This window comes from Notolepis coatsorum (assembly GCF_963971535.1).
Source record: "Notolepis coatsorum genome assembly, chromosome: 3".
NCBI classification, from domain to species: domain Eukaryota; kingdom Metazoa; phylum Chordata; class Actinopteri; order Aulopiformes; family Paralepididae; genus Notolepis; species Notolepis coatsorum.
In genome coordinates, this window is record NC_140167.1 from 93,064,751 (window position 1) to 93,083,178 (window position 18,428).

Sequence of the window (18,428 nt, forward strand, 5' to 3'; positions counted from 1 at the left end):
GGACTGAAACAGAGAGGTATAGAGGCTGATAGAATGAGAACAGGACTGAAACAGAAAGGTATAGAGGCTGATAGAATGCATCATCTGAGTCGGAGGGTTTGTTCAGCAAAAAACTTCAAAGACCTACATTAACTTGTTGAAAATGAGAACAAGTTAAAACTAAAATATGTCCCCTTTAAAGCCTGGGTGCACTGTGTCTCTGAGATAAGGATTACAAATGAGAAATAAATTATTTATAAGTCCTCAAAGACAACAAAACAATCCTGTGTAATGAATCCTTCCATCTGAGGTTAAATAATTAATTTCATTGCAGGCTTCAGAGAACGCTGTGAGGCACAGGCGAACAACAAACAGGCATCTGCCAACATTTCCAGTTCATACTGTAGTTTTAATTTGGCACAACAAGTTGCCTGGAGTAAAGTATAATTGCTGAACAGATTGAGTTAAACTTTAAGCCCCATGCCAACTGCCTCTACTCTCGTGAACATTATTATAATTTGAGAGTTTCATTAAAAACAATTCTACCGTAGTTGGTTTTCCATTACATCAGGTGCGTTTTTAAATTGTGTGTCTGTGTGTATGTGTGTGTGTATTTATGCGTGTGTGTGTGTGTATTTATGTGTCTGTGTATTTATGTGTGTGTGTAAATATGTGTGTGTGTGTGTGTGTGTGTGTATTTATGTGTGTGTATTTATGTGTGTGTGTGTGTGTGCGTGTGTGTGTGTGCGCATGTATTTATGTCTGTGTGTGTAATTATGTGTGTGTGTGTGTGTGTGTGTGTGTGTGTGTGTGTGTGTGTGTGTGTGTGTGTGTGTGTGTGTGTGTGCAGGCACGTGCACACATAGAGGCCAAGGGGTGCCTGAGCACCTGCCTTTTTGAGCCTCATCAAAAAAGTGCCCTTTTTGAATTTTTCTTTTTTTTCTTTTTTTTTTTACCGTTACGCATATAGACTGCCCTTCCAACTGAAAAATGTCAGGATAGAATCAAAATATTAGGTAAAGAGAGAGATGCCCCATATTCCATTGCAGTTTGCACGGCCTCCTCAGCGTGCCTCTCCGCGGACCTATATATTTTATGCATAGCGTGGGTGGTGATGATGATGATGATAGAAACCACTGTGGCGCATACAGTTGAATGCTGGTATTACACTCATTGAGGGACATGAAGAAGTCAAGTCCGATGGGATTTGGGAATCTCAAATACAAATCGGGATTGGAATAAAAAATGCATTTATATTAAACAATACAGAATATACAGCACTTCTTGGGGTCTGTAGGGTAAGCACTTATTCCCTCCCCCCTGAACATTTATGGAGATGTATGGGCCTTTTAAGTCAGTGATAAAAGTGTCTTTCAAGGATAAGTTAATATATACACACAAGTGTAGTGCCCTTTTCAGCCTTTGAGCACGTGCCCCTCTAAAGTCCTGTGCACGTCCCTGTGTGTGTGTGTGTGTGTGTATGTTTGTGTGTGTTGGTGATTTGCCCAGCAGGAACCCAGTCGTAGAAATGATTGACAGTGAAGTCGCTTCACATCTTTCTAATCATCTGAATTACCCTTCATGGAGCTCGTCATGTATTCGGTGTTGATGTTGGTCTGGTTCTGTGCCCCGTCTGCAGGTGTCCCTGTTGTGTTCATGGTCCTGTGGATTGGATCCAGGGTTTACTTCGAGGACACAGAGTTAGTATTCGTCGTCTTGCTTTCTTCCATGCTTTGACCTTCTGTAGTGTGGTTGTGAAAGGGTTAACCGTTTGTCGTGTGGCAGTGAAAGGGTTAACCTTCTGTCGTGTGGTTGTGAAAGGGTTAACCGTTTGTCGTGTGGCAGTGAAAGGGTTAACCTTCTGTAGTGTGGTTGTGAAAGGGTTAACCGTTTGTCGTGTGGCAGTGAAAGGGTTAACCTTCTGTAGTGTGGTTGTGAAAGGGTTAACCCTTTCATATTGAATGAATAATATGAATGCACGTGTCAGCGCAGCCTTGTTCATTCACAGCTATAGCCGCATTTTCTCTCAAACTCATTTGGTCATGGATGTCCGGATTTGGTACAGATTTAGTCTCTCTTGGACAGAGCTGTTAAAACTCTTCATCCTACTTCACTGTTCATACTTTTTGCACATTACTGCTCAATTGCACAGCCCTGTTTGTTACAGTAAATATCCCATCCCACTGTATTGTAATTTGTATTCTAATTAGTGTATACTCGACCATATCGTGCACAATTGTACAGCCCTGGCCTATTCTATTTTATAATTCTATTCTATTCTATTGTGATTTTATTTCATTATATTCCATTTTATTTTATTCTACCTTATATATTTTTATTCCACCGTAATTGTCTGTCTGTTACTGTCGCACCAAAATCGGGCAAATCAAATTCCTCGTATGTGTAAAACTACTTGGCAATAAAGACCTTTCTGATTCTGATTCTGATTCTGATTCTGATTCTGATTCTGATTAGCAGGCTGTGAACTACAGGGGTAAAGGCAGCGCTGCGTCGCAGTGTGGGCTCTGGTGCCATCATCACCTGTAGAGGCCTTCTCGGTACATTTACTTCATTCATAATGTCATCAGTCATGGTCATTTGAGCTGTAGTCACCCTCTGACTATGTGCCCCCACAGCTGCAAACATCACGCTAAAATGGCATTTTGAGTGGCGAAAATGAGAGGACGTGCCCATTGGTGCACCATACATGACGCATCATATCTTTTTGCTCACTGATGGGGTCCCATGTTGCGCAGTAGGTGCCCTTTTTTTTTTTTTTTTGCCCCTGCCCTTCAAACAGCCTGAGTCCGCCACTGGTCCAATGTACAGTTTCTACGTCAAATCTATATACTCTCTTTTCTGGACTCTTTTCGTATCACAAACAGTACTGTATTTGCAAATCTGGTATGTCATAAATGTATAGATGTAGCAGTACTGTCTATCTGTATGTCATGTATGTCATATATGTTATGATGAATTGAAAATGGGGGACACTGATGTAAACAAGACGAAAGTCTTTCTCTGGTCTGCATCCCCTTAACAATTGTATGTATTGAGCTGTACTGTACTGTTCCCATTCTGCAATCTGTTAATAAAGTTTTCAATCAATCAATCAATCAATCAATCAATCAATCAATCTCCCCATACAGATGCTGGGACATCAACGAGGACTCTCCTTACTGGTGGATCATCAAAGGACCAATCGTGGTCTCCATAGGGGTAACTGGAAATGCTTTGTGACGCAGCCAATTATGTTTAATAATGATAGAATGACTGGGGGCGGCTGAGTGGCGCAGTGGGCAAGGTGCTCGCCACTAACGCAGGAGATGCTGGTATCGAGCCCAGCTCTCTGCGTTGCTACCGGCTTGGCCGGCCGTCATACTAACACAATTGGCAGTGTTTAGAGGGTGGGAAAGCCGGTGGGTGGGGATTGGACGTTGTGGACAGCGACTCCTACAGGTCGGTTGGGTGGCGCCGGTACGGCGGAAACAGGAAGTATCGGGGGCAGCGTGAGCCTCCCACGCGTTACTCCTCGCCACTGAGAGTTTGAGCTGTTGCGGTGAAAAGATGCGACAGGCTGCCTCCTCGTGTACCGGAGGGGACACGTGATGCAAGGCTTCTATCCTCACTACAGCCGACCAGTGGGAGGCATAGTCTAGCAACGTTCAAGACAGGGGAGGGAAGAATTGGAAATACGAAATTGGGATGGGAGAAAAATAGAAAATAAGGAGAAAAAGTGGATCAAAAAAATTTAAATAATGATAGAATGACAACAATTGATTAATTATGTACCTGCTGTAAACATGGTTATGACGGTGGGTGATTGAGAGATGATATATATAACAATAATTATAATAATAATAATAATAATAATAATAATAATAATAATAATAATAATAATAATAATAATAATAATAATAATAATAGTAATAATAACCTTCATTTTGTAAAGCGCAAAGAATATAGGCATATGAATGTATATACTATTACTTACCAGTATAATAATATTTTTTTAAAGTAAAAATAAATTCAATCATCAAAACAGACAGCAGAGATCAGCTGAAGATCAACAGGGCATGAATATAATAGCTTATGGTGTGTATGAGATGGTGTGTGTACTGTATGTGCATGAGTGTGTGTGTGTGTGTGTGTGTGTGTGTGTGTGTGTGTGTGTGTGTGTGTGTGTGTGTGTGTGTGTGTGTGTGTGTGTGTGTGTGTGTGTGTGTGTGTGTGTGTGTGTGTGTGTGTGTGTGTGTGTGTGTGTGTGTGTGTGTGTGTGTGTGTGTGTGTGTGTGTGTACAAAGCTAGTGGTCGTTGTGGAAGGTGTGCTTCTTTTTAAAAACATCCACATCCCACTGTTCCTGATGTCCTCTGGTAGGTTATTCCAGAGCCGGGGGGGGGGGGGGGGGGATTTGAAAAGGCTTTGTCACCAAACATACAGTGACAAGTGTGTGGGATGGTGAGCAGGCCTGCAGTGGAAATACAAACAGGTGTGTGAGGTACCAGAAGGTCAGCGATGTACTGTATGAAAGGGGCCAGGTTGTTAACAGTGTCTTAAATTGTATTCTGTAGGGAACTGGAAGCCGATGTAATTCTGGTCATGTCTCCTTGTCAGTGTTAGAAATCTGGCTGCTGAATGTGTTGTAGTCATTGCAATAATCAAGAAGAAAAGTTTAGAGCTTCAAATACTTTACTTCCATTTGTATGCATTGGGACTCTTTTTTTTCTCCACTTTTTCTCCTTATTTTTCTATTTTTCTCCCATCCCAGTTTCGTATTTCCAATTCTCCCCTCCCCTGTCTTGAACGTTGCTCGACTATGTCTCCCACTGGTCGGTCGTAGGGAGGATAGAAGCCTTGCATCACGTGTCCCCTCCGGTACACGAGGAGGCAGCCTGTCGCATCTTTTCACCAGACAGCGCGGACTCTCAGTGGCGAGGAGTAACGCATGGGAGGCTCACACTACCCCTGCTACTTCCTGTCTCTGCTGTGCAGGCGTCCCCCAACCGACCTGTAGGAGTCGCTGTCCACAATGTCCAATCCCCACCCATCGACTTTCCACCCGCTACCTCTGCCAATTGAGATAGTATGACGACTGGCCCAAGCCGGAGGCAATGCTGACACCCGGATTCGAGACTGGAGTCTCTTGCATTGGTGACGAGCGCAATCTCCGCTGCGCCACCCAGCCGCCCCTGCATTGGGACTTTGATGTTGAAACTTCCATTACAAATCAATTACACACATGGCTACCTGTACTGTTGGCAGGGCATTGAGCCTGGCAATGAAATTACATGTATTATACAGTATGTGTAACGGATTGTACCGCAAAGCGCAGTCACGAATCACGATGGACTTCAGATGTTGTGAAGTGACTGGGGCGAGTAGCGGTAATATGGGTTAAACTCACTCTCATCCTTAAAAGACACAAAGCAGTGAGTTCACTTCTTGGTATAGCGGTCTGTGCTGTCGACCCGTGGTGCCCGAAACTCCCTCGGGGCATAGAAGTTTAAGGTGATGATGTCACAACCGTTACATATGTTAGCAACATTTGGCACTGGTCAAAACTGTCAAAGCATATCCATATTTATTTTTAACGTGCATTCCTCCTTATACATGCCCCTGCTTTTCTATCAACAGGTGAATTTTATGCTCTTCATAAACATCATTCGAATATTGATACAGAAGCTCAACCTCCGACTGATCAATAACTCATCTCAATACAGGTAATGCTTTAGCCACAGATACAATTACAGATATGACTGTAGCCAATGCCATCTTGCTTTCTCTACTGGGCTTTAGGGGAAAGTCCATACAGCATACTGTAGTATTGTGATTTATAGAATAGAATAGAACAGAATAGAAGTACTTTTACATGGCAATTATGTATCGATACACAGACTTCAAGTATCGATCTTTAAAAAAAGAAAAAAAAAGATAAAATACTAAGTAGAACAGACTGAAGACTTTATCTTCAGATTATATATATATTAAGGCTGTCAAAGCTAACGTGTTAACGCACAATTCTTTTAACGCCACTATTTTTTTAAACGCACAATTAACGTTTATTTGATATTTTTTAATAACTTCAAATTCTTTTTTTTTACTTTCTTTTTTTTTTCTAGACTTCGCTCAGGTGTATTATTGATACTCACATTGATACTATGTTTGTTTCTGACTCAAAGTGTGTGTGTGAGAGAGAAAGAGAGAGAGAGGGGGAGATAAGGAAGGAGCAAGAGAGAAGAGAGCTGGGAGAGTGTGTGTGTGTAAGAGAGAGAGGGGGGCGGGGGTGAGTCCTCAGCCCTTGTGTGGGTGAATGTAACAAGTTCCTAACGTTTTCTTTCCCCTATTATTTAATGCACACTTTATTCATTGTTTTAAATTATTATTTTCTTTTAAGTTATTTTGTGCATCACTCTGTTTTGAATTTGATGCACATTTGCAATGCATGAGGGTCATCCTTTTGTGTCAAATGGCTGCATAAAGAAAGCATTTGTTGACCCTCATGTTGATAAGAGTATTAAAACTTGAAAAAGATCAGTTTAAGGTGGATTTAGAACAGATACAAAATATGCAATTAATTTGCGATTAATCGTGAGTTAACTATGGACAATCATGCGATTAATCAGATTAAATATTTTAATCGATTGACAGCCTTAATATATATATTTTTTTATTGTAGATTCTTGTAGAGGTTTCCATTGGGGACATAATGTGCAGTTGAAGAAAGGTAATATCTTAAAATCTCAATGCTATGGTATCGTGATGAAATCATATTGTGGAGCCTCTGGTGATTCCGATCCCTACTGCGCGTCTGGACAGAATACCAAATACTAACATAGGATCTGAAGTGTAACCCCATGCAGGTACCATCATACTTCACTTAAATAGACTCATCTCAGGATATTAAAACACCTATAAACAGATTCACCTCAGGATATTAAAACACCTATAAACAGATTCACCTCAGGATATTAAAACACCTATACAGATTCACCTCAGGATATTAAAACACCTTTAACAGATTCATCTCAGGATATTATAATACATTTAAACAGAACATGTGTGTAAAAAAACTTGTCAACATTTGTGCAAGACATGATGGAGATCACATGATTTCTTTGTCCACATATATATATTAAGGCTGTCAATCGATTAAAATATTTAACTCGATTAATCGCATGATTGTCCATAGTTAACTCACGATTAATCGCAAATTAATCGCATTTTTTTTCTACCATAAACAGATCTTTTTCAAGTTCCAAGTTGTAATACTCTTATCAACATGCAAGTCAACAAATGCTTGCTTATGCAGCCATTTAACACAAAAGGATGACCCTCATGCATTGCAAATTTGCATCAAATTCAAAACAGTGATGCACAAAATAACTTAAAAGAAAATTATAATTTAAAACAATGAATAAAGTGTGCATGAAATAATAGGGGAAAGAAAACGTTAGGAACTTGTTACATTCACCCACACAAGGGCTGAGTAATCACACACCCCCCCTCTCTCTCTCACACACACACTCTCCCAACTCTCTTTCTCTCCTGCCCCTTCCTCATCTCTCTCACCCCCCTCTCTCTCTTTATATCTCACACACACACACACACACACACTTCAGAAACAAACATAGTATCAATGAGAGCATCAATAATACACCTGAGTGAAGTCTAGTAAAAAAAATATAAATAATTTTTTTTTAGTTAATCGTGAGTTAAAAGAAATAGTGGCGTTAATAGAATCGGGCGATAACGCGTTAATACCGCGTTAACTTTGACAGCCTTAATATATATATAATATATAAGTGTTTAATTAAGTTGTATAGTGACATGAATGAAACCGGGCTTTGTATGGGGGATATATGTTGCCAGATTAGATTGAGAAACCATTGTATCCCCTTCATACACTACGCTTAATTCTTCCTGCACATCCTGGCAACCCAAATCAAATAGTTTTTTTTTATAACCATAACACCAGAAAGGCTGACAATGGTGATATTATGCGAGCCAAACCAAACCATCCACAAAGAAAAAACTAAATGTTGTTCAAAAAGAGACTGAAGATGCACTTATTAAGGCGTACATCTATAACTTGTCATGAGGGTATTCACAATTTATTACGTGACAAGAGTGATTATCATCTGTCATCACATGTCACATATGTCACACATATCACACATATCACATGTAATAACATCTCAAGACTCCGGCCCTCACTTACAGACTCTGTGGCTGAAACCCTCATCCATGCCTTCATCACCTCCCGCTTGGACTATACTGTAATGGAGTTCTACCCGGGGTGACCCACAAAGCCCTGGATAGGCTCCAGTACGTTCAGAACTCTGCCACCAGGGTTCTCACCCGCACCAAACCCTGGCAGCACATCACCCCCACCCTCATTCACCTCCACTGGCTTCCTGTAAAATCTTGTGTCACCATCAAAATCCTCCTGCTGACATATAAATCCCTACACACCACCGCCCTATGCAACCTTCTCCACACCTACTGTACACACCCCCTCCCGGATTCTCCACTCCTCTGACACAGGCTTACTTACCATCCCACAAGCGAGGTTGCAGACTTTCGGGGACAGGGCTTTTAGTGTGGCTGCCCCCACCCTTTGGAACTCCCTCCCCATCGACATCCGCAATGCAAATTCTCTTCTCTTGATTGATTGAACATTTTAATTAACAGATTGCAGAATGGGTACAGTACAGTACAGCTCAATACACACAATTGTTAAGGGGATGCAGACCAGAGAAAGACTTTCGTCTTGTTTACATCAGGGTCCCCCATTTTCAATTCATAATGACATTTATGACATACACAACATACAGATATAAAAATCGAATCTAATCATCTAATCTAATCTAATCATGACATTTATGACATACAGATATACAGTACTGTTACATTTGTGACATACAAGATATGCAAATATACAGTACTGTTAAACAGAGATCCTAACAGTAAATATATAAATACGAGGGGGAGGGAAATGTACATTAGGAGGGGGTGGGAGGGTGTTCGGACATTTACGGGGGCCAGTTTCGAATTGCAGCCTCACGTAGGTGCTCTTTGAGAGAGGTTTTGAAGGTGGGTAGGGATTCACCTTTTTTTACGGCTGTGGGTAGGGCGTTCCACATTGTTGTGGCATAATTGCGAAACGTGTTAAGTCCCTTGTTTGAGCCGAATCTGGGTTGCACATGATTTGTGGAGCTCCCTCTGGTGTTGTGGTTGTGGTATTCACTGACCTTTGGAAAGTACCTCGACATGTACATGGGTACCTTAGTGGTGTAGTGTATCTTGTAGACTCTCAAAACTCTCACTCTCAAAAAACACCTACGGGAGACTGCAATTTGAAACTGGCCACTACAAATGTCCTAACCCAGTTGTACAGTAAATGACCAAGTATGGCTTTGTCAGTATTCCAATGTACAGTGCCCCCCCCCCCTACCCAACATCCCCCCCCCCCCCCCCACCTCCAATGTACAGCCACCCACCCACCCACCCAACCCCACCCCACCTACCCAACCTCCTCCAATGTACAGTTTCTACGTCAAATGTATATACACTCTTTTTCTGGACACTTTTTGTATCACAAACAGTACTGTATTTGCAAATCTGTGTCGTATATTTCTAAATGAAAACATGAACATAAGCAACTATAAATGTACCGAATGATAAAACAGAGAAGTTGATTTGAAAGACAGGGTGATTTGAACACCATGTGAAGTTATTTCTGGGACCCTAGGCTAAAGAGGTTGAGAGACAATGGCCCCTCACCCGGCCAGATGGCAGGAAGCGAGGTTGTTTAAAGTAAGTGGTTAGGGAGGGGATTAGGCACCCCGAACCTCTAGCCACTAGCAGGCGGCAGTGGGCTCGCAAGAGTCTGGGCGCACGTTAAACACAAACTATAGTGCTGAGGAGTTACTGAAGGCCTCCGTGCGTAACGAGGTATGAATTAACATACCACTGTGGAACCGCCTAGTCGGCCCAGGAAACGTCGCACGTAAGTTGGTGTGGGCACTGGGTGGTACGTGGACGACAGTCCACACCTAGGAGCAGGGCGGTGCACCGGAGGGGGCACAGCTCCTGCCGTGAACAGGCAAGGCTGGCGAAAACGGTCAATATTTCCATACCCAGAGCAAGCGGGGTGGGGACAAGACCGTCGGTTTCTAAACTGAGTGGCTGATAGGTACTACGGACAGTCAGCCGCTTGGGGTCCTGACTTGATGACGGACTATGAGGTCGCTATCGACTGGGTCGCCAGCCGGTTGGGAGAGCGTTATGGCAGAGACCATAAATGCACCTGGCTCAATGTACAGTCAGGCCACAGTAACCTTACTAGCCGATACAGGGTTAGTAGGCGAGTTGTGCTTCTGTGATCAGTGTTTTTGAAAAGAAAATGCTGGGAAGCAGAGGGATGAGGGGTGTCAATTCAGAGGAATCTGGATTGTCTCTCCTAAGATTGGAAAGGGACCCAGCCTTAAACTGCACCTGAAGGTAAAATAAGGGGACTTCTTCCGTTCATGAGAGGAGACCTTACCGCCGGAAGTGGAGACCTGCATCTCTGTGGGGGGAGAGGGGCCGGTGTCGGACAAGGCAGCCCTAAGAAAGGAGCTGGTTGTACCGTCGTAGCGGACTGCCTAAACCTTATGGGGAGAGGTGCATCTAAGTAGGGGAAGGAGTGCATCCGAACGGGAGGAGGGTACTCTTAACTGGAAGGAGGTTAAAAGGGTCAAAGCGATGAGACAAGGAAAGAATTTCAGGTTACAACACGGCAGCTGCTGACTAACCCAGAGGTCAGAAAGGTGACACAGGCTATTTGGAAATCGCCCCTTACACAGTAGAATGCCACTCTAATAGGTAGACTAGATGGTTTTTAGACCTTAAGGATATAAAGAAAACTAATGGCTTTGTCAGAGAGATTAGTTAGATGGCTTTAGAAAACATTGCAAAACATATGTAAAGAAAGGAAAGACATTGTTTGTAAATTAATGTTAAATACTGAACAAAATAATAAGTGATCAAAATAGAGCTAAAACCTAGATTACAGCGTACTTAGAATAGGAAAAACAAACAGTAAGCAATCAAATAAAGTAAAAAGTGGATCCAACTGAAAACAAGACAGTGAGTCACTGGCTAGAAAATAAAGAATTATCTTAGTATTCTAAAATGCAATTACAGAATGGTAAAGAGTTTGTAGATGGAAATAGCTCATGTTTTATTATTTATGCATCAAAAGCCAGTCTGTCTCCCCATAGACTGTGAAAACCGTTGTCACCAGAACCAACTGGTTGTGTCAGCAGAAGAAATTGTGTAACATGTGGACACAGGACACCAACAGACAGGTTTCTGTTGGAATGTGGACCAAAATAAGAAAAGCGTATGGACGTGAACAGGCAGGCAGGGTCTCCCCCCTCCCTCTCGCTCTCTGTCTCCCCCTCCCTCTCTCTCTCTCTCTCCCCGCTGATAAAAAGGGCGAATGGCGACTCACTACACACAGGACTCACACCAAAAGGGGACCTGGAGAGACAGACAGACCTGGAGCGACACACACACCCGGTGACACTCAGAGGAGACGGAGAAGGATCCCTGCAGAGCCAAGCAGTGACACAGAGGGACTGAGACCCGATGACAGACGAAATCGCTTCGCATCAGGAGAAGCGCTGACACACCAGAACGGACCTGAAGACCCAGAGACATGGGGACAGACGATGACAGAGATCGTATCGCAACTGAAGCGCTGAAAACCTCCACCGACACAGGGAGACTCGCCACTCAGGCTACTGAAGAGCCGATGACTCAGAGAGCCATTGAGACCAGATGACCGAGCCGAGGTTCATAGCGGACTCCGCCGATACGAAATCAAGCACTCCCTGCCGGATCGGCGAGGAGACCAGGTTGTCTTGACAACCAGACCAGCGAACCACAAGAGAGGACTCGGTGTTGGCCATGGACAACCTAAGACAGCGAACAGCACCGAGAGACGACAACAGCCAAATGAAAGAGACGATGTACTGTTTTAATTCCTAAAGCTGTTTTATTAATAAACACCGCCGCCCGTTGATTTTGACCATATCGTCAGTCTCCTCTTACTTGAAACCGAACATCTGAAAATACCTAAAACCATGCAGAGGAAAGGGTGAAATAGAACACTATACGATCAATGAACTTAGATAGAGATACATAAATGAAGAAAAGACACTTCAAATGGTGCCATGACCCGTCCTGCATTCGACCAGAACTGGTTGAACCACAGAGAGGTTCTCTCCCCATCATCGAAGCCCTCTGCGACTGAATGATCGTCCACTTCAGCCACGGCCAGCGGGACTAGGTAAGTAGTGATGATGGTGTTTAAGATTAGTAATGGTCGAAGCAGGCTCGCATTTTGGGGTTGCTATTGCATTAGGTAGAAATGAGTTGTAAATGGACCAGGATAATGTTGGTGTTGGGGGGGTACCGGGGTCCAGGTTTCACAACCTGGCTCTGGTCTCAGCCACACACCGGCGCTGCACTTATGTTCAGTTAGGATGCCTATAATTGGTACAGGGCCAAGTGAGGAGAGGAAATAGATGTCTGTATTTAGTTATATCAGTTTAGGGGATAGGCTAGGGATTAGGTGAAATATTTGAGGGGACCGGCGTAGGAGCAGTAGGACGGAGATTAGTCACAGATAGCGGGAAGTGGGACTGTGCGTGACGGAGTGGTTCAGTAGAGGGTAAGGTGAAGAGTTTAATGAGAAAACCGTGGTAGTACAGGGCAGCCTGGTTCCACGAAGAGATAAACCGTGGTAGTACAGGGCAGCCTGGTTCCACGAAGAGATAAACCGTGGTGTAGCACAGGGCAGCCTGGTTCCACGAAGAGAACAGAGAACGGAGTGGAGTATAGGGTAGTATAAGATAGCCGTGGTGAAGTTCAGGGATAGCCTGGTTCCGCGAAGAGAAATAGAGAACAGGGAGATAATTGGTTGCTTTTTTTTTCCGCGCCATCATTCGCGGACTTCACTCTTAGAATCGGCACGTATAACAGACGAGTTTAGAAAGACGTTTTCATACAGATCTGTTGTAGTGTGACCCGACGGAATCTGCTTAAAAAATTCGCCTTTGGTACGGATTTTTGAGAAGGTATTTGGTCGATTTGGGGGTGAGACAGGTAAAAGCTCCCCAAACGGCGCTGAATATGAAGATTGAGAGGCTGAGAAGAGGAATGAGGGGGGGGGGGAGAGTAACCTTTGGAGATAATGCACTTGTGGGGGAAATGCGTGGGGTAACTGCACATGAGATTAGAACATAGGAGGATGTTGTGTGAAAAAAGCAAGGAAATGCGTTTGGAATGAATGTGTGCATAAATGAATAGTATGCTTATGAATGAGACATTGTTTTGCTAAGTATATGTGTTTAAATGGATGAATGATAGGAGCTCTGAGTAAATGTCGAGGTATTTTTTGTATTATTATGAACCAGCTGGTGGCCAAGGCTGCAACGGAGAAACCACACCCCTGTCCTGCCAGCATTAGCTGAGCGCGACGCGACTAACGTGTGGACGCTGTGTTGCGTTTTCGAGTGAATTGAATGAATGACATGTGAGATGGAACCTAGGAGATGTGTAATGTTCGTTGAAATTTTTCAAATCGGGGCTGTAGGAGTCTAAAAGTAATGTAGTAAAGATCAAAGAGAACGGGGATTTTGGAGCTAATGACGTCACTGGAAGCGTCGGAGCTTGGGGTGCGTTAGATTTGAAATACGGGGCTAGATCGGGAGCGTTAGATTTAAAATACGGAGCCGGCCGGGGCCAAGCGGGCGAGCGTACTGGAATAAGGATAATAATATAGGTTCTGTGAACGGGGGCTTAATAGGATTAAAGTTATGTTACGGGGTGTAGCTGGGGTTGTGTAAACGTCGCGATGTGTTGTGCCGCTCGAGTCAACAGGACTGGGCCGTTTAGGAGGAGTGATGTTGGACGCTGAGCTAAGCTGGTGCGAGCGGCACTGAGCTAACGAAGCTAAGATGCTAAGCTACCTGTGCTAACAATATAGCATGATTGAACTCTCGGGGAATCTCGCGTGTTGCTACTGTTGCTGGCAGCGGGATCTTAGAGAGGCGGTGGACAGGGGCTTCCGGTGTAGAGGGTTCTGGGAATTGTAGTTTTGTGGTTGAGGTAGAACGTCGAGTTGACGTCTTGGGGTGGTTTACGTAATGACGCACTTGCGGGGGAGGCGTGGCGCCTCCTACAGGAAGTGGTGAGTGTTGTGGTGCGTTGGTGATGGACAGGACGTTCCAGCGGAGGGCGCTGTTGCCTCTTTTATAGTTTCACCTTTACAGGTGGAACGGGGTGCAGTTGGCAGTGGAGAAGGGTTTGTAATTATTATAAGTTTTGAGTAGCGACCATTTGTGGGGATTTATAAATTCTTTATGTTCGGTTTTTTCTGTTGTTGATGATGGGGGTGTTTACTGGTTTGATTATAGGTCTGTATTTGTTATGGGCCAGGTGTAATGGCGCTGGTGGGATTGGCGTGAACCCCCCCCCCCCCCCCCTTTCCTCCCCTTAGTCCCTGGATCCCTGTATCCCTCCCTCCTTTTTTCTTTTCCCTTCCCTGTCTCTCCTTGTATTTCGCCATCCCTAGATTGCGGCGTGTTGTGGGCATTTGGTTGTAGGTTTATTTGTACTGCGTTGTTATTGTATATGTGAAGTAGGTACCGGATGGGCGCTGGCCTGTCTAGGTGCAGGTGGTGGTAGGATGATTTGTGATATTCTTGGTGTGGTAGAAGCTTGGGGTGATTCCGTTCAGGTTCGAAACTGAAGGGAGGACGCTTTGGGCTGTGAGTTGACGGTTCTTTGTGTATTCGGAGAACTGGGAGGATATTGCGGTGGCATAGTGCGGGTGTCCATGAAATTATTAACGTGGCCAGCTGTACTATGTGTCGGTCAGGGTTTTAGTGATCTAAGTTGCTAAAAGTTTATTGTTTTCCCTGATTAGGTGGTTGGTAGCAGTAGCAACACTGATAAATTTTTATTAAGTGTTGTGGGGGGTAATGGTTGTGTGTAAGGATGAATGAAATAGATGTAGTATGAGAAGTGAAGCGAAAGCGAATAATACATTTAGTCGATACGCTAATCGGAATAATACATTTAGTCGATACGCTAATCGGGCATTTAAAAGTAAGAAATAAGGTTAGGATGAACAGATTCATCAAGCAAAGAGAGATTAGAATCAGATGAAGGACCAGGTTTACAAAGGATTATTAGACAATGGATAGGAAGGGGATTAATGATTATATTTCCCAGGAAATCAGGAGGAGAGAGCACACAGGGGATTGGAAAACTCCAGTGTTCCTGTTGAAGGAACGGACAAAAAACAAGATAAGCTGTATCGTTATTTTTTCAAGCAAATCACACTGTGTCTCTTTAAATATATTAGTATAGTGTTGCCCGACATTTCCAATGCATAACGAAGAGTGGAAATAATAAGGGAAATGCCACTGTATTAAGTTTGGATATTTCTGCTTTCTTTCTATACAGATGCTCGGCCGGACAGGTGCTCTAACGACTTCCACAACCATCTAGGGAAAACGGCTTTAATGCGCCTTGGTATAAGTATGAATGATAAGCCAGTTATCAATCCTTGTCTGCACAGTAAAAATTTGACAGTGTGAGTGTTTTAACTCAAGTAAGTAGAAGTAGTGGAAGACAGAGAAACTTGTTTTTTCAAACGGTGATTACAAGAGTGTGTTGAAAGTGGAATGAATGACAGTAACATAGGAAGTTCACTTTAGTGGGACATTTGATAGGAACAACTGAAGCGTTAAATGCAGTAACAATAGGATAACAACAACAACGATATGGAGGAGGGCCTTAGTGATCGGGCCATTGGGGGGAGTAGGCCGAGGGCCTCTGCAGACATTTCCCAGATAGACTATACCAGTGATGATCTGATTGATTTGAATATGGACTTCTCTCATGTGACCAGTACGACAGAAGGACTTGGAATGATGACTTTGATTCCAACACAGGGGAGTGAACCAGTGACAACGGTGTTACTCCAACCAGAACCGATTCAAGCTGGAGTGTCCATTGCAGGCGACTGCGGTTTAACCAAGGGGCAGAAAAAGAGACTGAGGTTACAGCCGTCCCACGAAGTCCACTCTGGCCGGAGGGCTGGAACTGAGACCGACAGCAGGTATGGAATACACGAACAGTTTCTACAGCCCACCCGTTTCCCACATCCATCCTGCCCTCAGCACCAAAGCCAAGATGGGAGGCGGAGCCCAACGATGGGACGTCAAACCGCCCGTGCTGAGATGGGGGAAGAGGCGGCATACTATAGACAACAGAGAGCGTTTGTGACGGCGTTCGAACAACACGAGGCAGTTCATCGAGATCTGATGAAGACACAGCTGGAGATCGGTCAAGCCGCACACGAGACTCAGAGACTGGGACGAGAACTGGCGAGAAAGACTGTGCTACTAGAAGCGACAGCTGTTGAGATCATGCTTCGGGCGTCTGACCTAGGCCGCTGTGATCAAAGAGTGCCCTGTGCTCCGTTGCCCGGACAGGGAACTGGGCCGCAACAGGGTGAACAGAACCGCAGGAGGGGTGAGTTTCCAGGCCCCTCCCAACAAGAGAAGGCCCGAGGAGAGGCAGCAGAAAAGGACAGGTATGCCCCTCTCTCCTCCAGGCAACAGGACATGCGACCAGAGGACAGGAGAGGGGTGGACCTGGAGAGGACGGTGGGAGGCCAGCCGAGAGACTGTGGGAGTCGTGGTAAACTGGGTGAACTGGAACCCCTGGGATGGCCGGCGTCGGCTGTGTGCTGGGGTTGTGGGGAGGTTGGCCATTTCGCTCGGTCATGTGACAAAGGGTGGAGGCCTCAGCGAACGTCCAGAAAGAAGCAAGAGTCCAAACAGGGTTGCTGGGAATGTGGAGAGTTGGGACATTGTCAGAGGGGGTGTCTGCATAGGTCATAGGTTAATTAAGAACGAGGCAGGAATGCACAAGCGGAGCTAATAGTGCTCGGGAAAATAGAGTTATTAATAAGTTAAAATGGGAAGAAGGACTGATTGGAACAAAAAATAGAAAAAAAAAAATATATATAGAAGCGTTGGTACATTAGATTATGAGTGGAAGCGACTAAGATGGATGTGCAACTAACAGGGAGAGATGAAATGACTGATAGATGCATGAGCCAATCGTACTAACAGTAGATTAATAGACAAATCATGGGTTTTCCTTTTTGCTACAGTGTGTCTGATCAACTCTTGCTGTGGCAGTGAGGAAAACGTAAGGGAGAATGGTATGGTGGACGATTTTTGGTATCTCCCACCTGTGCAGCCTGGCCCGGCTGCACAGATTGGAGAGAGAGAGAAAAATGGTCACCGCAATGGCTCTTGTGGTCATGTGAACTCTGAACCAGACGGTGTCAGAGAAGGGTTAAACAGTTGGGTTTTAGACAGGAACAATGGAACATATAATATTAGACAGAGTTAGAAACAAAGGACTATTTATAGTAGTGATTACAATACTTGATCAAAGGGTGGTCAAGGTTGAATTAAGGAATAAAAAAAAAAAAAAAAAAAAAAAAAAAAAAAGAACAACAACAATAATATTATTTCATTACTTATTTTATTCTTTTTGGATTTCTAATTTTGCTGTCTTAGTTTTGCGGGGGTATTTATGCCTCTGGATGATAGTTTAATTCTGTTGGATGGGTGTGTAGCATGTAGGCACTCACAGTTTTTTTTGTTTATTTTTAATTTTCTTTGTTTTTGGTTGACTATATTTTTTTTTAGGAACTGGCTGGCTGGGGGGGTTCTCTCGCCGGTCAGGGGTAGCAGGTGGTGGTGACACAGCGAGACTGGTAGGAGGTCTGATATAATGTGCTGGAAACTGAGAATGGACGGGAGCTGGTTCATGGTTTGTTTTCCGCTCATTAAGGCTCCAGATGTAGAATCTGGAGGGTTGTGTCACTTTTTGGGTTATGGTAAGTGTTGGGGAAACATATTTCTCTGTCTATAAGAAAGCTCTGTAGGTTGTTGGTCGCAATTTGGCCAGTTAGTGTTCATGTAGGGTGCAGACATGTGAATTTGATGATTGACTTATGGAAGACTCTGCACCGGCTTGTTGAAAGCTGGCGGAGTGTGTGTGATGTGTGTTTAAAGGGACTGTGGTTTGTTGACCATGCACATAGGTTCTGTTGGTGATTGGCCTCGTCTAGAGCTGACTGTCCGGACCGAGGAGCTGTCGGGAAACGAGGTATTTGGAAGTGAAATAATGGTTATTCCACTGTCAAGGGTGGAGGTAGTTGTGTTGATCTTGAGATATTGAATCTAGTAAAACAGTACAGCACAAAAAGAAATGAGACAAAGATGATTTGATTGAATGCTAACGTAAGAAGCTGTGAAATACATAGATAATGAATTGGAGAAAAATGTATTGTCAAAATGCAGAA

The 18,428-nt window shown here is 43.9% G+C and overlaps 1 protein-coding gene across 1 annotated transcript in view; it reads left to right on the forward strand.

Annotated features, from left to right (window-relative positions):
- The window catches only part of ghrhrl (growth hormone releasing hormone receptor, like), a gene marked incomplete at both ends in the record, with an annotated part of 149,358 nt that overhangs the window by 113,187 nt on the left and 17,743 nt on the right, over positions 1 to 18,428 (forward strand). Inside the window, 3 exons of the mRNA XM_084310116.1 lie at positions 1,619 to 1,679; positions 3,129 to 3,198; positions 5,615 to 5,700. Of these exons, the coding sequence (XP_084166242.1) occupies positions 1,619 to 1,679; positions 3,129 to 3,198; positions 5,615 to 5,700 (217 nt within the window). The remainder of the gene's footprint in view (positions 1 to 1,618; positions 1,680 to 3,128; positions 3,199 to 5,614; positions 5,701 to 18,428) is intronic.